At 36.7% G+C, this 26604-nt stretch overlaps 1 protein-coding gene across 15 annotated transcripts in view; it reads left to right on the forward strand.

The window, feature by feature from the left end:
• Positions 1 to 1986: 1986 nt before the first annotated feature.
• The window catches only part of R3HDM1 (R3H domain containing 1), a 54579-nt gene continuing 29961 nt past the window's right edge, over positions 1987 to 26604 (forward strand). For 9 of the 15 annotated variants that reach the window (XM_082313083.1, XM_082313090.1, XM_082313097.1 and 6 more), the window contains exons 1-12: positions 1987 to 2104; positions 2998 to 3208; positions 11326 to 11367; positions 11817 to 11906; positions 17468 to 17582; positions 20162 to 20240; positions 21804 to 21863; positions 21945 to 22085; positions 24650 to 24758; positions 24856 to 24951; positions 26396 to 26433; positions 26516 to 26566. In XM_082313083.1, the coding sequence (XP_082169209.1) occupies positions 3038 to 3208; positions 11326 to 11367; positions 11817 to 11906; positions 17468 to 17582; positions 20162 to 20240; positions 21804 to 21863; positions 21945 to 22085; positions 24650 to 24758; positions 24856 to 24951; positions 26396 to 26433; positions 26516 to 26566 (992 nt within the window). In that variant the 5' untranslated portion in view covers positions 1987 to 2104; positions 2998 to 3037. The remainder of the gene's footprint in view (positions 2105 to 2997; positions 3209 to 11325; positions 11368 to 11816; positions 11907 to 17467; positions 17583 to 20161; positions 20241 to 21803; positions 21864 to 21944; positions 22086 to 24649; positions 24759 to 24855; positions 24952 to 26395; positions 26434 to 26515; positions 26567 to 26604) is intronic. The other 6 variants (XM_082313095.1, XM_082313089.1, XM_082313092.1 and 3 more) reach the window with 5 other exon arrangements.

Consider the following 26604-nt stretch of genomic DNA (forward strand, 5'->3'; position numbering starts at 1 on the left):
AATGTCTATAGTATATCATATTTCTTATCAAACTATATGTTTCTTCATATCTAGAAAAGTAATCGTAGCTAGGCTTTAATCTCGCCTGCAAGGAAACCTGGAAGCCTGTGGGCCATTGTGCTGCTGTTTCCTGCCATCGCAGTCTTCTCAGTCGTACCGAGGGAGTAGTTCAGCACGACGAAGTGTTCTCCTCAGAGTTGTAATTATTTGTGATGAATTAAGATATATTAGCACTTAAGGAAGAAGTGTTAAATGCTACACGCTGTTTAAATGATAATTTAAAAATCATCTTACCCACATCTTTGGGGGCAAGGGAGACGTACATTATTCTTCATTCTTTATGGGCATGTATCTTCTGAAGTGTTGCCTTCTGCTGTTTTTACAGTTGTCGTTTTCCGGGAAGGGATCAAGAGATTGCAGTATCTTTATGTGGATACAAAACAATTTGAATACAAGCTGGTGATATTGTTGTGGAATGTAGAGAATATAAAGTATTCGCTTTCCTTTGTTTCATTGTAAATACTACTTCCCATCTTCAGTTCTGCAGGTTTTTCTTGAGACAGGATATGGCTTTTCTCTCATGTAAAGTTGGTGTTATATTTAGCTAGCTTTCTGTTACATTATTTTATATTAAACTCTTTGTTGAATTATTACATTGACAAAACATTAAAACTGATAAAAGGCTGGGCACTGTCACAGCCTGACCTTGTAATTTTGATATTAATTGCTTTCTGGTGACCTCATACTGCAGAATGCTTAAATGCTTTCTAATTCTTTCAGCTAAGATGCAACTTGCTGGAGACATTAAGATCTTGTATGACTTGTCTTTCCATCTGTTCTTCCTACATGTAGTGCAACTCTTCATTTTGAAAGAGAACAGTTTAGAGCAGGTTATTCACCTACATTGATTAAAATTGTATTTATAATGGAGTAAATGTCTCACTTGTTTCTTCATTTCACTTCAGACAATTCTGATGTTTTTCACTTGTTTGTTTTCCTGAAACAATTCTATTTATCGTGTTACTCACATGGAAATTAAGTAGCTCAACTGAGGTGACAGAAGGTATTCTTGATGTTTATTATCATTTATACTGGTTTTAATAAGCCTGTGACTAGTCATGAGAAAAGTGTTTGGGGAATGCAATACAGAGATCCTTTTCAGCTATTTTATTTCAGCGTGTCTTTCACAGTTTGAAAGATAGTTATTTGTGTTCGTTGCTTTAGGATATTTTTGCTGTGTTCATAGGTTACATTTTGTTTGCTATTAGATGTCTGTTGTTACCTACCGCTTCTAATGCATGCTTCCTTGTGGGTGGTGATGCTACTTACTTCTCAGAAAAGCAAGTCTGAAAAAGAGGGAAGATTGAACACTGTCAGTTTTGTAGAAATTTGTAAATCCTCATTCATGGGCAATTACTTTGTTGAATACAATAAAATTGTCTTCTGTAATTGAAGTTGCCTAGAATACAGATTATGTATTGTGCTTGTAGATTATTAACTGTGACAAAGAGAAAAATGCTGTTACGCTAGCAGGGATTTGTGAGCTTTCGTGGCCTATTACTCCTCCACACCTGCTGGGCTGCTTATTTCAAATTGTCTTTTCAGACTCTTCTGGAAGATACTTGCTTGTTTATAGAAACAGAGTTTCACTAGGAATGCCAACAAAAAGTTTATTATGGCTACTTGTTAACTCTGTAATACAGAAATATCTTGGAAGTCTAATGAAAAATGTTATCACTGCTAGGTAAAGCAAGTAGAATGAATAGATATGGCAAATGCTGATTTCTTCTGTGCTTTTTTTTCTTGAAATGACTATTTAAGTTTTTGGGTGTCATCATGTTCCCTCTCCCCTTCCACCCCAAATCAAAGTATCACGTATTTCCTTTGATTTCTAGGCATTCGAAAGGGATGTTCTTGCTGATTCAAGACAACTTAGTTCTGTCCAGGACTCTACACTGGGGATAAGGACATGGGACTCCTCCTGCCGTATTCCAGATGGTTCATTACAACTGACATCTTGGTTGACAACTGTGAAAAGGAACTTTGGATTATTTTATTTTATTTTTGTGGGAGACCACAATCCCCAAACTGTAGGACATATCAGGTACTAAATCAGATACTTACTTAGACTTTTCCATAAAGTTATTTGATTGTTATTTGTTCTCTATGAAGGACTTTAAGCATTCAGATCGTGTTCTGTTTCTTTTAAGCAACATAAAATTCTTGCGCTGTAGCTGAGTAATGACAAGAAATTGTATTTTTTATTTCTTAGGGAAAATTGGGGTGGATCTGTTATAGCTTAAATCATTAGAGTTATCTTTATATAGTATTTAAAATTATTATTATTATTATTATAAATTATAATTACTGATGATGGGTATTATTATCCTAATCACCAAAGCTGTCTCTTTCTTTCTTCTTTGTTGCTTTTGAGAGAGTGCCTAATTTTATTAAGACTAGTTTTGCTACATTTAGTAGGCAAGATAGTTCCTGCATTCAGAACTTGTCCAGTTGTTACCTGGCAACTAGGAAACTTAACAGTTTTAATGAAATTTATGAATCTTTACACACTTGGTGCATTATGATTCATCTGTTTACTTTCAACCCTTTTAAAATAAATCTATATGTAATTCTCTTTTCCTTTCAAATGAGGAAAAACTTCCCTTGTTTCTGTTGGAATCTAGTTTGATTTGGAGAATCTGAATGTTCAGGTGTTTATTTTAAAATACAGAAGGGGAAATCTGCAAGAGTTATCCTATATTGTAGCTCTTGGTTCTTGTTTATATAGATGTCTGTTATTATAAGCCTCTTGATAAAAGTGGTTAAAAAGAAAACGATCACTCTCTGCCTCTGATACAGACAGGAAAAAATATCATAACAGGAGGGGGAATCTTTTTTTGCCGCAAAATAATGCTTATTTTGGGTAGCTGTTTAGGTAGGTAATTTCTTTAATTAATTTTAAATTACTCAGTAATTCACTTTTTCTTTGTCCTACAGGTTCCATATTTCTTGTAGAATTTTAAAATAACCTTTTCTAATGAGGATGTCTGATATTCTTACTGTAAAAGATGAAACTGATGCAATGAAGGGTTCAGAAGCTGAATTTAAAGATACAGACCCAGTTGAAAACCTTATAAAATCAGGAAGTCAGGAGCAGATTCAAGCGGAAAAGGATGAAAATTGTCCTGATAGCAAAAACAATATGCTGGTAAGAAGCTTTCTACTTTATTTTTCACTAGTATATCATGTTAAATAAGTCTGCGTCTTGTTCTTCTCCCTTTCTCATGATCCTCTTACATGTTTCGTTGGTACAGATCAGGAAAAATTGATCAGTGTTAGGGAAGCAAGTAGAATGACTATTGCTTCCTCTCTCCTCCCTTTGCCCCACTTCTCTGTTTATATTCATGTAAATAGGCGAGTCAGTCATTTTTAATTGTTTGAAGTAGATGAGCGGCTTGCATGAGAACCAGGCAATTTGTCCATATTTGCGTTTTCCTGAGTGCACATGTGAAGTTGAGTCTTTTCGTTGTAGCAGAACAAGGGAAAAACTTGGCACGAAAGCTGTCTTTGCTATTGCTGAATCCTGACTATGTTTCAGAGACTGGGCTGTGTTAAGAATACACTATATAGTAATAGTGTGGTTTGATCAAAACACTAATATGTTGAGTGTTGCTTGTATAAACAAAGCACTATGGCACACAGCTCAACATGTCTGCCCTGGGTAGAGGTGACGATCTAGGGCTCCTGAGTGATGTGCAGCTTACAGGTGGCTCAGGTGTAACTTTTACAGCACAGCTGAACAGCATAAGGCTAAAGTAATCAGATGTAGGTAATCCAAATCCCCAGGTGTCAGAGGAATCAAGTCAGCAGAGCTCCTGAGGCCACTAGGTCTGGGTCCTGCCTTAGCCGCCAGCAGAAGGTCCGGCTTCCTTCTGCCTACATCAATGGCGGAGTGAGCTGCTGAGCTGTCATCCTGTCACCCCATCTTGGCTGCCAGCCAGTACTCCCCGTACCTTCCCCTTTCCTCTGCTTGACAATTTCAGTACGTGATTTATTAGGTAGGAAAGCTTAGGCAGTCCTCATGCACACACTGAAGAGCTGACACGTATAAATGAATGGCCTTTGCAAGGTGGGAGATGTACCTACAAAGAAATTGTGCCATCAAATTTCAAGTGAGAAGGAGAGAGGGGAAATAGTATAAAAATATCTTGTGTTAAAGGAGAACACATCAATAAGGATGGGTTAAGAGTTTATGGCAGCAGATTTAATACCCTCTGAGGTTTAGTTGTGCAGTTAGTGCTTATGCTCAAGAGTCCTGAAAGATGGGTCTCTTTCATGTGGGACAAACTAGCTAACTCATGGCTGAGGCTGCCCACTTGGTCATTGCAGACTGTAAGTGTCTTAGATGAGGTGAGGAGTTAAGGAAAGCAACTGATATTTTCTGGCACAACCTGGAATACGGGGCAGATTAAGAGAAAACACAGAAGCTTGTGTTAGACAAAAACTAGTTTTCTATAGGAATTTTGTGTCTGTGGCTTGATAATAAACAATTTTCTGATAAAAATCCTGATTGGGTTATGGGGTATGGCGGTATTCTCTTGTGGGTTGCAGAAACAGGACTGTAGCTTATTAGATTCTTGTTATTGAGAGTTGAGTAAAAGGTTCTTTTGGGAGTAGTTTTGTTCAAGACTAACAATTCAGTATTCCACTGAGTGAAGTAAGCTGTATCTGCTATGTTAAATTGCTTCCAAATAAATCTTGTAGACCACTGTGATAACAGTACAGTTTTACGCTTATATCTGCTGGCTTTATTAAGGCTGGCATCAGTGTAAACAGATAATTTTATGGAAAAAATAAATCCTTAAAATGAAATACTTCTCTGTAACATATGAGAAATAACTGCTACTGAAAAGCTGGTAGTTGTTATAGCTGAGCTGCTATTTTCTTTAATCAACGGAATATCCCAGTAGTGAGCCTTAAAAGTTAATTTAAGGTTTATTTATTATCATACAGTTCAGTAACTTGGAAAAATCTCATTCACATTTTCTCATTCAACAAATCTCATTCAACAGATTTTAGTGTGGACACTTCTATGAGACTCAAGTGGCAAATCTGCCTTCCTGCAGCCAAGTGTTGCTGTACAGTCAGGCTGAGCCTAGAGTAATGAATCTGTTGGTGCTGTCAATGGCTGTGGGGTTTGGCGAGGGGGTTGGTTGCTCGGTTTTGTTCTTGTACAGGAGTAATAGCTGGTGGCTGAAATAATTATCTAGCACACGCACGATGAACTGAACAACTGTGTAGCGAAGGCTGTTTGATGGAGACAGCTTTACCGTCATCTTCATGTAGTGCTGATGTGAGGGTTGTGTTCAGGAGCCTCCATCAGAATCAGAACATTGCTGTTACACGAGTAGTGTCATTAAAACCTGAGTTTGTAGGCCGAGGATGTTGGTTTCTGGAGTGGTAGGAAGACAGTCCATTACGAAGTGGAACCTTGCTAATGTAAGCCCTTTGCAACAACTGAAGTCAGTAGCAGTTAATGTCACGTGTACTGTGGTAGCTGCTCGTGCAAATATGTATGTCATATTTGAGGCTTTTTCGTTGAAAGCATGTCTCATGCTAAAATACAAAACAAAAATTTGGGCTTGCCTATAGTAAACAAAACTTCTGGGAACAGTAGAGGAGTCAGCGAGATTTTGACTAATGGATGATTAAATAGTTTGACTAGTGAAATTTCACTGGATGTACTACTTTTCATTAAGTGCAGGTTAAATATTACTGTAGTGGGAAAAAGAGCAAAGGAGTTCCTGAGAAATGTTAGAGAAGATTATCAGAAGCTAATTGGAATTTGTTGTGTTCTTTTGTTTACTGAGTGTATCAGAGGATGGGTTTGGGGGGGTGGAAGTTTTATGGGGTTTAGTTTTGGCTTTCCTAGCTAGTAGCTAATTGCTTAATAGGTTTCATAGCTATTGGCAAACTACAATAATATTCCTGAGTATAGTTATCGCTTGATTTCTAAGTTGCTATTTAACTTCTTTACAGCCAAGTAAGAAACAGGCTATGATCTTTCCTCTGTCTAAACCTATCATGGTTTGAATTCAGGTATGTCTCTGGATCCTCACAGTTCCAGAAACCGGTGATTATATTTTGAAATGTAGCTTTGGCTCTGAATTCCAGATTATTTTGAGATGATGTGCATTAGTAACCTATTTGCTGTTGCATACACTGTTGGAGATACAATGTGAATGAGAAAAATATCTTATTAGAGTACATGGCTAGCACTCCCAATTTCTTTAAGCAATGAAAGAGTAGTATAATTGATACAGAGATTATTAGGGAAGATTTTTGAATAGTCATATTTTGAAGTGACCATCAAGTAACATTTAAATAGGACTGGAAAGAAGAGGCACTCATATGAAGAGTATTTTTACAGAAGTCATGTGTGTGTCAGCACTATGATAGTTTTTGTGATCAAAAAGGTTTTGGTTCACCAGTCACTGTTGTCTCCCACCTGTTAATCTTATCCAGGTCAGGTGACAACATGCTAATTCTGAATTAGGTAGAATACAGGGTCTGAAGTTTTTTGCCTTTGTCACTGGGTGGTGGGACAGGCAATACTTCATCCACTATAAGGACTGCCGTTACAAAGTTTAACGTGTCAGGAAATATTGACAAAAACTTAAACAAACAGCCTGGATTTATCTTACGGGATAGTGCTTTTTATTCACTATTAGGAATTTTTTTTAAACCAAAAAATATTTAAAATCTCCATAACAATTCAAGTTGGCTTATGTATAATTCAGAAAAGGAGGTTTGTTCTTACTCTGCAATCCATGCGTTATGGGGGCTAGGAGGAAGAAGAATGTTAGTCTTAAATACTGTCATCTCTGCACTGAAAAATAACCATTAATAAGTAGATATAAGATCCTTAATGGGATGATGATTGCCAAGGCAGTTAAAAACTGAGAGAAAGAAAGCTTCATATCATTCTGTATCAGGAAAAGCACTTGCAAGCTGTGGAGAGTAAAACCAAAATACCACTAATAAAAAAAGCCTCATGGAAGGGTGGAGGCTGGTGCATGAATGCAGGAGTTGTATGCATCCACTGTATGATATGGGCAAGGCAAATGTTGTATTAAGGGAGTATAATTCTGTTTTGGATTTATGCTAATTAAGCAGCTACAAGTTTCTTCCCTCCATACTGGCACAAACCTTTGTTTTCTCTCTCTGTTCCACAGCTTGAGATCTCTGAAGCCTTTCTTTGCCTCTTCCCCAGCTGTTTTGGTCTTGTCAGGATTTACCTGTCTTTGTCTCCAAAATATGTGACTTAATACTTTTTAATAGATAAATGATCGGGCAGATTCTGTTTAGCTACTTTTTGAACTGTTGAAAATCCCTCTGTGTCCAATGGTGAAACTATTTTTCCATCAGTCATCCTGTACTGTGTCATGGAAAATTGCTGTCACTACTCACTAATACAGGACACCAAGTAACCATAGACCACGCTGTTCTTTCCTTCAGTATTACAAAGCTATCTGTGGTCGTTAGGACTGTAGCCCTTAACTGGATTTAAAATTGAGACCTAATTTAGAAGAAAGGTGAAAAACTGAATGTCCTTAGAACACTTATTGTTCAGGTCTGTCATGTAATTCCTGTCCTCTGAGATGTCCAAACGGTACTTCAGAAATGACCTGTTTTTATCCAACTTGTTTAGACAGCATAGTGATGATAGCGGAAGGCATGTAACAGCTCCAGATTGTTACTTTGTATTTAATATAGGTGATCTGTGGAGGTAATTAGGAAAAAATAAAATAGGCAAATACTCCTACTGAAAGCCTAGATATCTGTGATGATATGTGTTTGGTGAACTCTGTCTAAATTCTTCTTTTTATTTTGTAGTTGGAAATGAAGCATAGTAGTTGGTCCTAAAAGTTGTTGTGTGGGGTTTTTTTAAGACAAAAAAATAATAATTATTTTCATTATGCAATTATTTGGAATACTTGCTTTTAAACACTGTCTTAAAGTCATGCCCATAATGACTTTAAATGGGGCATAAATTTATTTTTAATCTTGCTTTCATTAACACAGTGTTTTCTCGAGTCACTAAGTCTTTAAGAGCTGCAAATATAAAGAAGTTGCTTAATTTGCACTCACTAAGAATGACGTATTCTAAAGTAGCTATAAATTGTTTTTCACAAATGGGGAACATAAAGATGTTCTGTAGGCGCAAATGCAGAGAAATTAGGACAGAACTAAAATTCATGGACCTGAACAGAGAGAAAATGTGCATTAACAGCTACAACATGCGTTGACTACCTATTGTCCTGGAATTCCAGTGGAAATGTAGTTATCTTCCATCGGCATGGTTTTGCCCGAGAAAGGAACTGTGCATAATCATCTTCGAGTTTTGTGAATGCCGTTACTGTTGCTATCGCAGGACTCTGGGTGGGTTTTGTATTTCCAGGTGCAGACCTTATATCATAGGCCTTTTCTCACATTAGCTGTCCCTGCAGTCCAGCCATACCAGATTTATTCCAGTGCTTCTTACCTGTCAAGTGTGTACTGCTTATTCCTCACGGTTACAGCTGGATATGGGGGCTTGTATTTCAGGTTTCGACATCCTTAAAGTCATGCAGGAAAGCGAGGAATCCATGCCTGTCAAAGGATTGTTTTACAAGGCAGTTGTTTCTAGATAACAAATCTTAATATGATGGGTGGGATGATACTTATCTCATGTGTAACTTTGAGGTTTGAGTCATTTCAGTCAAGGGAGAACCTCCCTCCGATAGTGGGCCCCAGCTCTCCCCAATGTTATTGGTGTTGGTTTTGTCCCAGAAAATTGTTAGGCGCTCATGAGATTGAGTGGCATGGTATTCAAATACCTTAGTTTACTACCCTGAATACTCTATATTGCTTTGATTAACTTATTCCCCGTAGGCTGCAAACACCTATCTTTAAAAAAAAAAAATCTTTAAATGCAGCATAATTGACAGTGTCAGTTGGGTTGGCTTTCCAACCTGGAAATAGAACTGTAATTCTGCAAACAAAATGGAAGATGCGATACAACGCATGTAAAACACTTAGAGGAATGTACCGTCAAACTTGTCCTATTGTGACTGAAATCCAAAAACCACATTAATTGTAAACAAGAATTCAGATTTGAAACTAGATCATTTCAATATCTCAATTAAATTTTGAGGCATTTGCTTCACTTTGGCATAAACAAACATACATAAGTTTTGGCTGCAATGGATTCCTGAGACTTTACTGAGGTAAGGTGAGGAGGAGATATGTGCTTTGTACAGATCTTCATTAAATTTAGTTATGATATGGGTCCTGGTTCCCAGCAACAATCTCTTCACTTTTTTTTTTTTTTTAAATATGTATGTCTTATCTAATTAGTGAGCAGTAACTTATGTGTAAAGTTTTGGTTAACTGTATTAGAAATTCTCTTTGGCTAGTTTAAAATGTCTTTTACGTCCTGTTATAACGAAGTTGATATCCCACCCCCCCGCCCCTTCCTTCTCTTCCCTCCTCCCCTGCTCCCCCCTCAACCCCCACCCCCAAATGGTGGCTCTGCGGTGTTTGCTTCCATATACACTTTTCAGTTATATACTGGCTTCAAAGCTTCCAACATTTTGCAAAAGCTAAACAATTGCCCAAGTGTAGGTTCTTTAGCATGTTGTTTTGACAGTGCACTGAGGACTCCACTAGCAGTACTGATTTGATTTTAAGTTTACACTACTTGATTTGAACCCACCTGAGATAATCGGTGATTGATGCTGGAGTAATTGATATGAGGCTGGGAAATCATTCAGTTCTTGAAAGTTTAGTAGCTTGGTATAATAAAAACTCTGCAAGGGATATGCAAAGCGCTAGCTTTCAATATGCAGTGTATGCTTTCAGCATAGCTGATTGAAAGAAAAAAAATATTTTGCAGGTTAACAGGAAAAGATAGTGTCTCTGTATTGTTCCAGGTATGAGAACATTTGAAATGTCTTTGCTGCTCAAAGTTTCAGCAAGCTTCCTTTAAAAAAATGATGATGAGTTCAGTTAGGTTTCAGTGCTGCTATTTAAAATCCTGTTATATAGTGAAATGAGCTTAAATGAGCTCCCCTTCTGCTGCTCTTCAGCTAAGCTGGCACAACATCCAAAAAAGACATTTGGGACTTGAGGAAAATTAGAAAAATAGCTGTTCTTCTGCCTCTACATGGTAGAACCCTTTACTATAGGTTAGGTGTTCTTTTTAGCAACATGTATGTCCTGCTAAGAAATTAAGGCACTTGATAGACATCTGCTCCTATGCGCCTAGGGCAAGGAGGGCTGTCTTCATGTAGTTTTCAAACGGAGTTTTTATTTAGTTTCATTCTGAAAGGATACCCCTTTCATAAAGGAGGAAATATTGCCTATTAAACAGCATTTGAAATTATATTACCAGTGTTACTTTTTCCTTACAAATATTAGGCCTGTGCTCAGTAAAACCAGTTCTGTTAAAGGCTTGTCTGTTAAACAGTTTTAGTTCTACAGTGAAACCAATACTTAAATTGTGTTATGTCACCGTAAGTGCTTTTACTCCTGTGTAACTGTCACAAAGAGTTGAGTTAGTTTTAACTATGCAGTTAACAAATTGTGAAACACTTTTGTTGATTCAAATGTACCTTCAATCATGCATACTCTAGCAAAACTCTGGTAATGCTTTTTTTTAAAAGAAGCAATAGTAATAGAAGAAGGGATCCGGGAGGAGAAAGAGCATATAAATACATAGTAAGTTACAAAATTTAAGAGAGAAGAAGATTGACCAGTAGCCCATTTTAAAGTTCATTTTCATAGCTCCTAAGGTAAAAGAAAAAAAAAAAAAGTATGTTTTAACCTGCTTATGGTAGGTCATAATATGTTCCCTTGGTAGAGGCAATGCCTTTTTTTTTTTTTTTTCTTTTTTTATATCCTTTTTCCAGGTAGGTTTCAGGAATAGGAAGAAAATTAGAAAAACCATGTCATGTTGCCAAGGAAATTAGGACATGAGAATTTAAAATGTGGGAGCTGGCTGAGAGAGTAAAGTGCTTGGATCTTACTGAACAAGAATAATGCTTGCTTCCTGTTAAATTCCAATATCCATTGTTGATAAATGAAGATGAGAAATCAAGGACAAGCACAATGAAAATGGGAGAGCATGTAATCTTTCAGCCAAAAGCACCTGCTGTTCCTTTCACAGATTTGACCATAATGTCAGTAATAACTGTTGAAGCTTTCTCTTATACTGACTTTTGCATTAATAAAATTGTACTATTAAGTTTAATATAAACCTTTTCTGTTGTGCCTATCATTCAGCGGCCAGTGCAGTCTTTTGGACAGACAGCAAAAAGGTCGAAGGTACAGTAGACTTGTGTGCTGGCATGCTAAGGAAGCCCTTCATGCTTGATGAAGCTTTGTTACTTTGTGAAAAGTGCCTTTAGTTTTATTTTTTGGTATTGAAGCTTTGTTTTATTCTGTTGGATTTTTGTCTTGCCTAGTTGTCTGCTTTTGTGGTTTGCCTTTATATTTTTGGTGGCTTTTTATTGTTATGGAGAGAAACACTTTCCCAAAGATATTATTTACTTTTCATTAGATGTGCTCTATTGTGCTGACAGTGCCTTCAAAAGCTGCAATTGCTTGGGTATTTTCTTCCTAAAGGAAATTATTTATTCTCTTGAAAATATTAAAAATGCAGTTTTCAGCCATTTTGTTTTACATAAAATGAATGGGAAAATAACGGCTTATGGTATATTTATATAATTTTTTTTTATAAGCCATAGTTTTTAATTTTACATACTTTCCTTTAGTCAAACACAAAGTTAAAGTTAGTTCGGAGCCTTGCTGTATGTGAAGAATATCCACCACCTCCCACAGCTGAAATATCACAGGACCTCCAGGTAAAAATCATGTTACTGAAGTTTCTGAAACAATTTGAAGTAACTTGTTGTTCAAAAGAAAATCTTTTGGGTACTCTTTAAATATGCAGACACCATATGATTTTAACTTCTTCTTTAATACAGCTTTAATAGAGGTGGTAATATCAGATGAAGAATTTGCTGCTTTGTTTTTCTGAACTATAATGGTTGATATCTGGGGAACACGAAGAGGGGTTTTATTAGTTGTTTTAACTTTCTAGTGTTACAGTGCACTTGAGGCAGTCTTAAACTGCGTAAGTGCTGTCTACCATCAGTAAGACAGAAAAATGGTGATTAATATGCAGCATAACTTATCAGCTTTTTATATTTAGAAGATTTAAACAGTTGTAAGTTCTGCTGTTTTAACTGAATTCCTGCATATTGGTCATAATTGCTGGTAGTTTTATTAACACATACCTGAGGTCTGTCTGAAGACTAATTTATTAAGATGGTATAACACATTTAAAGAAGTTCCTAAATGCTGGGCAAAATATGTAAAAATACTTAAGAGACTTTAAACCAAAATCTAGCTTTCCTGACATTACCTTCATACCAGTCTGTATTTTTAGAGCAAAATACTATTACTGGTTTTAGTTCTATGTATGAATGAGGGGCATCAAAATGCTTTTCTTGCTGCTCTTTTTTTCACTCCTAACAAAACTGAAATGATCTTCAGTGGCTTACTCATAAAGCATGTTGACTTACTTTGCTGTTACTTGAAAAGCTTCTAAACGGTCTTGTTGTGAAAAGTCTCAGTTTTCTTAAGAAGCGGAAGGAACCAGTAGAAGAGCAGGCTGTGAGGGGGTTTTGCTGGGGGAGTGGTAGTTCAGTTTTGGGGAGGGAGGGTGCTTGAGAACTCATAGGTATTTGTCGAGCTAATTAAAATTTTGTAAGATTGATCTAAGATTCCGCCCCCTGCCTTGGGAAAAAATCAGAAAATAGTATTTTTCCTAGTCCTTCACTAATATACCAGTATTTGAAGAGTTGACTAGAGAAATTTTGAAACTGGGCCTGCTATTTTGATGAAAATCTAAGTCTTAGATTGGTATAGGCTGCAGAGTAAGAGATTAAAAGACAACAGAAAAGTTAATGCTGTTTACAATGATTTACAACCCTGTTGTAATGTTTTGCATAAGATTAACAAAACTGACTGTGAGATCTAGTTCAGGCTTCATTGTTTAGTCTGAAGCAGTAGGGTTTAACTTTTTCAGTCACTGTATCTAATTACAGGAAGAAAGAATCCTAATTTGATGGGTTGTTCATCCACAGTGTACTTCAAACATAAGAGACCTCAGGACTTTAAAAACCTCCAGCACTATACAACACCATGTATTTAATGGTTCAAAATCAGACATTTATAATAAGCATTCTCTGCAGGTGGCATTTGTTAATGTGCCCTCTGGGAATCTGTCCTTAGCTCCGTACTGCAAGGTTCTTCTTGAAAGGAATTGTTGCAGTAGCAGAAGAGATGTAAAGGCCAGTTCTATGGAATTCATTGAATTGTGTGGTAATCCAAGTTTGTACGAAAGGAATACCATAAACCAGACTGTATATTAAGAAACAAAATTAGATCTAGGTGTGAGTTTTCTTTAGAAAGAGTAATCTAGAAAAAAATGGCTTATGAATCCCAATAACTATGCAAATGATTGAGAGAACAAATTTAATTCTTCCCTGTAGAGTGGAGAAATGCATATTGAAGAGAAGAGTTGGATGTAGGAATTTGTTACAAGTTCTGATGCTGGAATGCACATCCTATGGCGCACAGGTCTTCTAGGACCCTCTGTAACAACTAATACAGGCAATTTCTTCACACATTTTGCTTTCTTTCCCAAAGGATCTTTGGGAATGGCATGGAAAAGTTCTTCTGTAAGCACCAAGTGGCTGCTGACTGCCTCAAGCTCCACACTTTGAGGCAGGCTGTGTATGCATTAATCGTGCTTGGGACGTGTGGGAGGTCCAGTGGCTAGGTGAAGTGAGAGACTGTCTTGCACAACCGTCTCTGGCAGCACGAGAATAACCTCTGTGATTGCTTCCCCTTGCTGGAAAAGTCACTGCTCTGCTGTATCAGTGGTTACAACTGAAAAATGGCTTCCAGTTTTGTGTTCATACTTAAAACGGATTTTAAGAGTTAAGAATAAAATTCAGGATAAAGTTGCTCATAGTACTTGAAGAATCTCAACTTTTAATGGTTAGAAAGTGTTAGCCTTGATAGGATGAAAAATATACTTACTCAACTAGGAACTGGTGTGAGTTTGGGGATAACTCTGTAGTTTTGCCTGTTACTGTTTCAGTCACCTTCCGCGCTAGTGTGTCCAGCAGCTCTTAGCAAGGTAAAACTCCTAAGCACATGCAGGTGGAGAAGTCACTTAAGTTGCTGCTGCCACTGTTGGCTGCTTCTCCTCAGAAGGCTATAATGAAAGAAGTTGACAGAGCAGACAAATTGTCTCAAGCAGATCAATTTATTTTCTGATATACTTGTTTCTTTTTTCTTGAGCAATTGCAACACGCAAAAAGATACTGTTCTTTACTGAGAAACCTAGGTAAGAGATCACAAATTTTTAAGCCTTATTTGTTAAAAAGCAGGGGCAACCCTTTACTAAAAGGTGCTATGGAAGTACAAGCTTGTCAGTTTATTGCAGGAGGAAGAATGTCATTGATTTATTTGATCTTTTATCTTTGTAAATACACTAGCTCTTTATTCTCTTGCTGCCCTTTGTCTAAATATTAGGGATTAGGGTTCTGATTCTGTATGCTCTAATATAAAGCACAAACACTGGCAAAGGATGATCCATTTCAGCTTTTTAAGGAAGAGATGTTTTCATATGAATGACAGTTATTATGTGTAACAAGGAAATAAACCTTCAAAAGATTTAACTTTTTCTCCTTTAGCAAAATAAAACAACCCAAAGGAGGTGGGGGTAGGAGGAGAAGACCAGGATCTGTAATGTTAGTTTATAGTGACTTGTGTAAATTCAGGTGGTTGTTGGTTTTGGGGATTGCTGGTAAAAAGCCAGGTAAAGGCCCCAGGATGTAGGGCCTTTGAGTAATATTCTGTAATGTTTCCTGACTCTTACCTCTTTCTCAAGTGTTTTAAGCTGGAGAAATTTATCAGGTTTTGATGGTTTGGGCGGTTTTGCTTTTGTCTGGCTTTTTCTTGTTTGTTGAGGATTTGGTGACAATTTCTTCTGCTACAATGAGGACTTCAGATAGGTGATCTGAGTTACAGCGAAGAGTCTGTTAAATCAGTATGCCGGCAGAGACCCACTACAAACAGGGTGGGATTGAAAAAATTTTAGGGAATAGAGTTAAAAGATTTTTCGGCAGCTTTCCAGTCAAGTAGGTCATATTTAATTAGATGCTACAGTCTTTATAGCATGAAATCACAAGAAAGTGCCCTTTGGTACACAGTTCTGTTGTATCACACTTTGAAGTAGAATTGGTGGTAGTAGAAGAACTGGCTGTTCAGATGGCTATTCCTTTTTTAGCTCTCGTTGGGAAAAGAAGTATGAAAATGACTACTTGCTGAAATCCTTTGACTAAACTATTGCTGTATGCTTTTACTTCAGATGAATTTAGAATATGTAGTCAATCAATTTTCTAGTGAAGAAAATCAGACTATGAAAATTTCCTTGCTTTACTGATAGTTTTGTAGAGTATTATTGTAAAATGGAGAATAACGTGTTGGTGGATCCAAGTCAAAAGTAATTTCTTAATAAGATATAGATATGTTTCTTTCTTTCTTTTTCACGTAACTTATGCAGCTATGAGGTCAACAGTAGGTGTAATGCACTTTGTAGTGACAAATAAATTGCTCATTTGAATTATATTCAGATTCAGGAGGTGAGGAATGCAAAGATTTGTTTTGGACTGTTGAAGGTTTGTAGCCAAGTGAATTCTCAACACTAGGAAAGACTTACACAAGAGGGTTCATTATTAGTGATTGGTAATGGTTTTTATCAGACTTCGTTATAGATATTCTCATAAAAGCTGGGAAGTCTTCACACTTGTAATGCTGTTTTGCAGGGTGTTCATGAATTAATAAGTTTAAGTAGAACATTTAATGTGGGGGAAAAATCGTAATGAAAGGGAGAGCTGATTAAAACTATCAGCTAAACTTTTTTTCTCATTTGAAAAAGTTGTTACTCCAAAAATGCATATTGAAACTAGTTTTTAACCATAACCTCACTAGTATAGGGTTCCCATTGCCCAGCTCTGAAGGGACCAAGGTAGAGAGCACAGTTTTGGTGTGCTAGGCAGGGAGAAGCATTACTGCAGGTTATGCAAGGATGTGTTTGCGTGTGAAACAGTCTTTAGCCTTGGTGAGTCCTGACTATGTTTAACTCTGGCCAGCTTACATGAGCGAGATCAAGTCTGTGGAATGACACACGAGGAGAAGCTTAAATCAGGTGCCTGGATATGGGTAAGAATGGGTTTGAAGGAAGAGTGAGGACTTGCATGGGAAAGGATTAGGTACAGGACAGAAGAGTGATAGGCGAGAATGGATATGGGGCAGGTTCTTTGGGTTGGGAAGGATCAGATGTTCTTGGGTGGGGGGGTGACAGCATTGACTCAGTTGGCATCTGGGGGAGCAAAATTGACATTTGAGGGAGTTCAAGATAAAAGGTAGTGGGGGAGCCTCACTCTTACAGGACTTTGCCACTCATCTTCTTGGAGTCATTCAGACATGTTGTCTCCATTTCCCTCTACCTCCTCTGTTTTTGCTGTCTGAAATATGTTAGTCCTTCACTGACAATCTTGTTAAAGAGTAAAGAGGCGTGAAAAATAAATGACAATCTTCCACTATTTAGGGGAGCATTATGTCACTATAATTTCAAAGGGAAGCTCTTTTTTGCTGTATTTGGGAAACAGGTTTTATGTCACTTGTATAAAAACATGGATTTTGAGATGATTACACACAAAGCTACTCTGTCAAAATATACAGGAAGTTAAGAACCTAAGCCTTGATGACAGTAAGGTTTGCAAATTTTGCCTTGATATATTGTACTGTAAATATTTCCCTTTTTTGTGGAACTGGGAATGTTGGTCTTTATTAGATTAAAACATTTGTGGTTTTTTTTTTTTTTTTTTTTTTTCTTCTTGGTATAAACCAAATTGAGATTTGAAACAAGCTTTTATAGTCAAGAACTGAGAAAAAGGGGGGGGGGGGGGAAGCATTGTGGACGATGCATTACTTAGAAATTTAGAAGCTGTGTAAAACCTATACATCTGAAAAACTGGACTATTTTCATATGTGTATCAAGTTAGATACTTCGGATTCATTTTGAAATAGTATTCAGGGCCTAAAAGTGTGTGTAAATTCTAAAATATGTATGGTACTTTCTATGCCTTTTCTATAGTTTTTGATGTATTGATAAATAATTTCATTTTGTGGTCACATAAAGTACATGTGAGATCAGAAAGAATATGAAGGCAATTATTTTCCTTGTTACTTCTTTATTTTGCAGGTAATATAGTACAAAACAGTTCTCTTGCAGTTATTGCTTGAAATAATTTCCATGATGACTGATTTTTACTTTTGACAGGAGAAAATTCAGATCCAGTTGTCACAGTCTTTTGAAAAAGAAGAAAAGCCTGCAAAAGATGAAACGGAAAAGGAAAAATCCAGTGATAAACTGTCCAGAAAAATGTTATCAAGAGGTTTGCTACCTGTCATTGTGCTTTTATATGTACTGTTTAGATAAAGAATGTTTAGAGAAAATACAGTTTGCTTCCAGGTCATCACTGCATAAACATTGCTCTTTTTTTTAGCAAATGAAGTAAATAGATCAGACATCTTTGAGCTGGAGAAGGAATTGGTCCCAGAGGATACAGTGCTTTTGAGGCTTCATCAAACACCTGTACTCCAGGAAATGCTTTTGCTTTCTCACCTGTCTAGCTATGCAGAGCAGCATAAATGCAGTTGTGTCTCCTCAGTTGTGTCCAAGTGTTCTTTGGAAAACTGGCTTTACTAGTCAGTAGAAGTTATTATCTTATTCCCAGACTTTGTTACGGGATTTGTGAAACTTAAGTGAGAATGACAGCTACCTTCGTACTTCTTCTCATCTTTATTCAACAGAAGTCAATGTTCTTGTTTGTTTGTTTATTTTACTTTTGATAGTATTTGGAATTTTTCTATAAAGTTTTGGAGCAAGGGTGGAACTACATAAGTAAAAATGACAAGTATTATATTTTCACCGTAATATTCCTTCAGTCTGGATTGAAGATCTGTTCTTATCTGCTGAAAATCTTTGGGTTTTAACCTCAAATAGGACTGTAAAATTAATGACGTAAGCCTGTCTCTGTCCATGTTACCTAATGCCTCCTAAAGGTAGAAGACTTTATGCATTTAAGTTGGCAAATCATTGCACAGCTCTTGCTTTAAAGAAAGAATCCAGAATGTTTATCTAAACATCTTGGATCAACCAGTGTGTAGGAAATTTCTTTAAAGCTAGAATTCTTTTTGAGGCAGGTAGCACTTGTCCATCTTGTGTCCCTCAATTCCATAAGGCCTTCCTCATGTGGCGTTTCTGTGCATCTTGTCCCAGCTGGCAGCCAGGTGTTTGTGAAATAAAAAGCACTAGGATGGAGAACTTAACTGCATTTATAAATCTCGGTCTTTGAAATGGTGCCTTAAAAAATAGGGCGTTCTTTCAGAGCTAACTCGCTCAACCTTTAAAAGTACATGCCCACCTTCTAAAATTAAAGGGGGGGAGGGGGACAACACACACCAAACCCCACCCTCGTCTGCCCCTAAACAAAATACCCAACGTGTTAGGTAATGATGAGGAGTTGAGAGCAAAGTGACAAAATGCCTAAGGTAGAGGTAGCTGTTCTAAATTCACCCACTATCTCCTCTGGAGGTTAATTACTTCCCAATTTAGGATGTGCCAAAATAGAAAATGATAGAATTTAACCATCAGTCTTCTAGTAATTATAACTAAATTATTGCTCACTTGCAAATTAAGAACATTAAAGTAAATAATTACTCAATCTTAAAGTTGTGGGGGTTTTGTTTTTTTTTTTCTTCCCTTTCCCCTCCTCAGAATCAAAAGTAATCCCAAACCATAAATGCTCAAACTTGCTTGGTTTCATTTATACTCTCTTGCTAACATATGGGCAGGATTGATAGCATAACAAGCTCTGCAGATGAAGGAACCCACTATCATTCTTCTTTAGGGAACTAGAGATTCCTTGTCCTCAGGTGGACTTGGACTTTATCCAGGAAAAATGTAGGTCTTGTTTTTGAACACTTTGGTCACCCAGTTTCCCACTATGCCAAGAGGCTGCTCTGCCAGCACTGTTGCTTCTAATGAAAAAGCCTGCATAGATTCTGTCTCCACTGAATCCTACCCTTCTCCATGCAGTAGTCCCCTCATTGCTAATAGAACTAATTTGCAATGACTGCTGTCCGTACTGACCACAAAAAGACCTGGAACAGCTAGGACCTAGTTATAAGTTTGAGCTGTGCCTAACTTGAGACTAGGTTAACACATAAGTAGTGCTTGGAAGAAATCTAGTTCCAAAAATGTTGTTAAAACACCTGTAGCTTTGAATTCTAAGACCTGGAACTCTGGAAGGTGCTCATGTAAGGGAAGATTTGGTGTTAAATCATTTCTTTCAGTGACAGATTTTAGAGAACAAAATGTAAATTTGAATACTTTGTTTCACTGAAACCAGAAAGGAGGCAGAAGTTTGAGAGACTTCTTTTTGAAAATTTATAAGCCTTATGTTGTGAAAACAAAGCCCAACAGAACAAGGATTTTTAATAATACAAAGTAACATTTGTGAAGGTTAAACTGTTACATTCTGAATTACAGTATTTCTTCAGGCAACATCCAGTAATTCTGTAGATCAGCTGCTGATCCACAGAAGTGTGTACAGCAGTGCAGTGTAGTATATTGAGAAAACTCGGAAGGGTGATGGAAATTGGGTGACTCAGGGTGATATACTGCTTCAAAATATATAGCAATTTGTTAATAGATTGGCAGTGTTCCTGAAGCTTTTGCTTCTGTATTACATTTGAATTAGGGGATTGGGGGGTGATGTTGTTGAGTTTTCTGTTTTGTTTTTTAATTGTGAGCCTTTTCCCTGGAAACTGGAAGTGTTTAATTTTGGGAATAACATGCCTAATAGTTATATAGCATTGATCCATAAATAGTATGTTCAGCAATAATTTGAAAAAATAGTATTAGTGGTTTTTCAAAGTGTAATTTTGCTCTCTTCCCCCTCACACTTAGATTCCAGCCAAGAGTATACAGATTCCACTGGTATAGATCTTCACGAATTTTTAGTAAATACATTAAAAAACAATCCCAGGTAAGCATCAGTAACGTCAACTTTCTGCTTTTCTTTCTTGTTGATGCCTGAGGTGTCACACCACCTAGTTTGTTTTGGTTTGGATTTTTTTTTTCCCCCCTCTTAAATGTCTAACAGTACATGTCAGTTATTTAGGATGATATTTTGTTGCACAGGCTATCTGAAACACCAGTCCACTGTAATTTGTGTGTTATATGAACAGAGGTTCAGGACGTTGAAATGTTTTAAATGCTTTTAATGTTTAATAGGCAAATAATGAGTTCTGTGCAGTTCTCTCCCTGAGCAAACTCTAATACTTTGTCTCTAAAACTTGTACTTCCTTAGCGTCTGCTTGTTAGAGACCAAACTGCCTTCTCTTACCTTAATCTGCCTTGCACTCAATTTATAGACAAAGGAATTTTTTTTTAAGCTGTACCATATAACCATAGTTAGAGACATACATCTTCACTCTGCACATCAGAAACCAAATCTGTCCTATTTCCAGTCCATCATTTGTTAGCAACAGAGTTGACATGGTTCTGTTGCTTTGAGGTTTGCAGTATGTTGCTGTCTATCTTGTTTGCCCTTTTCCTCAGAGGGGTTTTGTGCTAGGTCTGTGGCTATACGTACAAGGCAAGGAACTAACTCGGTGCAATTGTGCTGCTGTTGCTAAAGCTATTCCACTGCTATTTGTTATGCATTCATATTATAGTTATTATTTCCAATGTGATAATTTATTGGGATTCCATTTTATTGGCAAAAAATGTAAAATGAGCTATAATAAGGGGCCAACACCATTTTGTCCTATAGAGTAAAATTAGAAAGCACAGACCTCTGCTAGACTCTTCTGTTGTTCCTATTTGAAATCATAAAGCATCCCAATGAAAATAAGAAATTGTAGGTGAAGGTCTGCTGTGGGTTTACATGTGCAATAACAGGGGAGCTGAGTTATCTGATGCGCACAAATTATGAACTGTGCGACAGTTAATTTCATTACATGTTAATGATTTTTTGGAACTGGCATAAGCATTTTTAAGACTAATGTTCGTTTCTATCACCTTGAGTTTTAGCTTTTTTGTATTTTCTTGATATCTCATCATGTTGCAGTGTGTGCCAGATTTTAACCACTTGGGTGTTGGTATGTTGTAGTAGTGCCTCCCGTTGTCTGTACTCTGTCAGTCTGTGTCTCAGTGATCCCATGATGTGTTTCACAATCCAAGGGCCAGTTCAGGCCTCTGCAAATCTTACTACCCATGCCAACCAACAAAAAACAACCTAGTCACTGCTTTTCCTTCTTCTTAAGACTGTCTTCTCAATGACTGTACTTTCCATTGAGCCTACTGGGCACTACTTGGAGGATCTTTCTGAGATGAAACAGCATGTTTCACTAGGCGGGTTCAATACAGTATAGCTTAGTGAAAAATGAATACTTTGTCCTAAAAATACTGCATTTGACACCTGGTCATCCTATTTACAGCTTGCCATCATCCCTTGATCACAGATCTTATCTGTGTATTCTTAAGATGAATACAACTGCAGTTATTGGAGTGTCTCATATGTGAGTTGATGTGTTTTTATTTTCAGGGACAGAATGATGCTGCTGAAATTAGAACAGGAAATTTTAGATTTCATTGGTAATAACGAGTAAGTACTGTACTCTTATAGGAAAAGAGAATTCAAGAGTGTTCCTGTTTATTTAATAATGCTACTATTCCTTTCTTCCAGAGTTCCAAGAAAAAAGTTTCCCCCAATGACATCTTACCATAGAATGCTGTTGCACAGGGTAGCTGCTTACTTTGGATTAGAGCACAACGTGGACCAGAGTGGGAAGTCAGTCATAGTAAATAAAACTAGCAATACAAGAATGTAAGTGTAAAAGTCTTGAAAAAACTCTTGATGCATAGATTTAACACCTGGGGTGTATTATGCAATGATGCTGTATCTGTAGAGCAGGGGTCTGTCTACTCATTGAAACCACGCATCAAGGAGAGATAGTTGCAAGATCTTTACTGTTCATGTTCCAGTGCTGTGTAATAATGTGATCCGTTTCATGCTTAAACTTTTTTGGGAAAAAAAATGATGTTATCTGTAAATTAAGAATTTTTGTTGCTTTTCTCGCAGAGATGCATTGCTAACTTTGTTTCCATGAAATATGAATTTATATCAACTATGTATCTGTTTAAAGATTTACACTGGTAAAGTGTACAAAGTACATTCTTTTTCTTTTGGAAAGCAGAACCAGCTCTTAACTTAGAACAGGGTCATTTCTGATTTGGTGAAGGGAAGGGACAGGACTTGCACAACTTGGGCTTTTGTACTGTAAAAATCTACTGGGAAAATTCAGGCATTGAAGTATTTTGTTGGAATCATGTTGCTTACAGATCTCATGTGGCCTTACAAAATAAATGTATCAGGGAAGACAGACATCTCATCAGTGGAAGTGTCAACCAGGTTAACAAGTCATGGCATGCTACTTTACTGTGAGGGCTGGAGAGTTTTTGGAGAAACCCCTAGGCAAATCCGTATTACAAAAAAAAGTAGCATTGGGGCCACAGCAACTCCAAATCCCATGTGTAGTTGATGTTTTCATTCAAAGGACCCAGCTGTTCTCTCTGTTCTCTGCACTTGCTCTATCTTCTCATTCTCTCTCAGAAAGACAAAGGACTAGTGTGTTGGTATATTTATGCCACCTAGTTTCTAGTTTTAACTTAAAGCATTTGCCTGACACCATTTTCTGTTGTGGTGTTGGTTTTTTTGGTTGTTTTTGGTTGGTTTTTTTTTTTTTTTTTAAGTACTCTATGATTTGGTCATGAAAGTAGGAGTTTACAGCACCTGCATCCTAATCCCCGTCTGTATGTACACTCTCTACAGCTTTGGGAGAAAAAAAAATCTAATTATCCAGCCTAATTTGTTGTCAGTAGAACTGAAATAATATGCCACACTTCAATTTCACTTAAGTAAACAGTTTCCTCCTCAAAAGTTCCTAGAAAAAAATGTAGAGCCTAAATATATGTTAAATAACTTATGTATTCATGTATGTGTTTTTGCTTTGGCTAAAGATACATTCTCTATCTAAATTGACTTATAAAGCCATACATTTCAAATCTATTGCCTTTGCATCTGCCAGCATTCCTAGACTCAAGCTTCAGTCTAGCACTTCAAGTGTGGAATAAGAACTATTGGAAGATTATTATTTCTTTTTTATGCATTTTTTTTCTAGACCGTATTTAACTAGCTGATGACCTCTGGAAGCCCCCTGTAGGTGTAGTTACTAATTAGCAGGCATTTCATCTAACCTGCAGACATTAAGATTCTTAATGTTTTCAGTATTCTTATTTTAAATCACTTTGGATATAAAATAAGAATTTAGAAAGAAAACCTTGGAGATCTGCTCCATGTTGAATAAAACCAAACTTACCTTTTCCTCATAGGCAGATTCCCGGCTCCATCGCCGATCAGTGATGTTACTGACATCAACAACCCAGTGCATACTGGGACGTCTCAGTGGAGTGGGAAGTTGGTGATTGCAGGGCAGTAAATTCAGGGACCTTTAAAAGAAAGAGGTAAGACAGTCTAAAGGTTCTCTGAAATGCCTGCTAATTATGTTTGGGCATCCAGTAACTATAGTTAGGCTTGGCTGTTTTATAGAAAAAGATCTCCTGACTCTATACAGAAGTCCTGGGTAATGAATAAAGAAACAGAAATAGAGAAGAGTATACATACGTTTTGTCTTTTATTAGACAAATATTTCCTGGTTGTCTGAGAACTTCTCTTACAGTAGTAGTAGTTTTATTGTCTAGGTACTTGGTATCTATTTTGAATAACAGGAGTTTACAAAATACCTGATTTTATTTCACAAAGTTAGATAAAATACCAAAACAATATATCTAGTCTGTTGCTTCCTCCTCTCAGTGTGATCTTGTGAAGCTCTTGCTTGCCTGCATTGTACTGTTCTTCTTCTCTTGCTTATTTCTACTTAATTTTGTTTTAGAAGTTTGTACGTTTCAATGCTTTCTCCTCTATCTTCTTATCTTCTGTTTTCCCTTGAAATGAACTCTTGAGGTATTACAGCTCTAGCAGAAAGCACCTACCTTCACATCCATGCATGCCCAATATCCATTGCATGGCACCAGCTGGATTCAAGAGCACTTCTGATTCCCCAAGGGCATGTGGTTTGCTTGTCACCTTAATTGGAAATTGAAGCAAAAGCTTTGATGGAGGAAGAGATTTTAAAAGCAGGTTTGTTATGCCTGAGGAACAGGACTTGTCAGGGGTACACATCATCTTATGGTTTTGATACCTTTTCCATTGCCTGGACAACCAAAATCTATCACTTCAGTTAGAATATTAAGTATATTTCAGTTTGTTCCACTGTGTATAGTATATGTTTACAAAACCGTAACTCTTTTCTTTCTAATGACTTTTCACAGACCTGACCAAAAGTTTTGTGAGCATATAAAGGATGAGAAGGGTGATGATTTCCAGAAGCGGTACATCCTTAAAAGAGATAACTCTAGTTTAGACAAAGATGACAACCAGGTAAAATACATATGAATTATTTACTTCTACTTGCTGTATTTGACTGTGTATTTATACTGTTTTCCTGTAGAAGTTGACACTGTATCACTTAATTTAGATGAGAATACGATTAAAAGATGACAGAAGAAGTAAATCCATAGAAGAACGTGAAGAAGAATATCAGAGAGCTAGAGAAAGAATATTTGCACAAGATGTATGTATCAAAGAAAATCTTATGGTGTTTTGTATGAATACTTCACACACATTACAGGCACATGTGGTTTTTGTTAAAAGTTACTTCTTTCCAGGAAATTTTCTGTTTCTGAAGGGGACTGAGCAGATAAAAGTCATTAGTGTGGCCTGAGTGAGTTTTAAATTACATTGAAGTTACCAAGAAATCTTCTGTTTTCTCTAATGACTACTGTATGAAACTCAAGCAACCTTCAAGAATTATTTTGGTGCATTTTCTAGCGTTACCTATTTCAATGCATTATTTTGCCCCTTACTGAAATTTAAGTTATAGAGTTTTGATACTGCAATCATTTCAGTTGTTGCTCAGAACAATAATTATTTTAAAAGTAAACCAAAACAAAAAAAACCCAACAACAACAACAAAAACACCACAAAATAAAACCAAAATATTGTTTTTTCTCACTTGTGTCTATGTCAAACACATCTTATGACTGGTCACAGTAAAATGATTTGAATTCCCATATGTGAAATTTCAGCTAGAAATCTAGAAGTCTAGTCTCTTTTGGCTGGAGTTATCAAGCAGGGCAACACTGTAAACTATAATTCAATCACAAGTAGTGATTATATTTGATTATATTGAGTGAAACAGAACAAATATGTCTTCAAAAATATGTTACTTCTAATAATCCACTTTTTTGACATTTATCTGTAGCTCTTACACATCCAAAACCAGATTCTTGTTCTGAAAATGAGCTCTGAGAGGCTAATTTGCTATCTTCAAATATTTTCCAAAAGTCTTTTTTTTTTTTAATTCATCTTAGTTATGAACAAAAAGAATGGACTTGTGGATATAAAATTACCTTTTCCTTTTGCTAACTCATTTACCGTGTATTGTACGCTTAGAAGCTTTGTACCAAATGTTAGAAGTCACAGGCAAGGACTACATAATTGAAGTTAATAATAGCCTTTTTGATTGTATATTCTGTCTGCTTTTTAGCATATGTGTACTTGTACCCAAAGAATTCAGTACAATTATTGCAGTAGCCAGCATCATCTTCTACTTCACACTTCCAAGCAGAAGACAAGGCAACTCAGGTGGTGGTAACAGACTTGTGAAGTCACACATCAGCTGGAAGTTACATAAGGCAGCGAAGGCCCAATGGAAGAATTGTAACTTCAGAAAAAAACTGATATAAACAAAATGGTCAGCATTGTAACTATTCTAATGCCAACTTTTATTTCCTGCAGATGGGCCTTCTTATATTGGTTTTGGGTTTTTTTTCCCCCATAACAAGGAAATTATCCACCAAAGAGGTTAAGTTTTCAGGCAGCTTAATATAAAGAGGATGCTGTAAATGTCCGTGTATAATACAAAAGACTCCAAATTGCAGCATGTTTTGTTACTGCGCTGTAGTGGGGGTTCTAGATGCCATTCATATTAATTTCTACGCTTCTTTGCCCCTCAGTCCCTGTGTTCCCAAGAGAATTATTTCACTGATAAAAGGTAAGAAAATTTGCAGTTTAATTCTGTTTCATTTTCCTATTTTCTTAATAAATATTAAGCTATCTTATTAAAATGTCAACAGAATCCAGGAGGAAGAAACTAATAGTACACAACAAAGACGACAGATACTTAGGTATTTGATGCTTTCTTTAAAAAAAAATAAAATCCCAA

This window comes from Platalea leucorodia (genome assembly GCF_965183815.1).
Source record: "Platalea leucorodia genome assembly, chromosome: 5".
Classification (NCBI taxonomy): Eukaryota; Metazoa; Chordata; class Aves; order Pelecaniformes; family Threskiornithidae; genus Platalea; species Platalea leucorodia.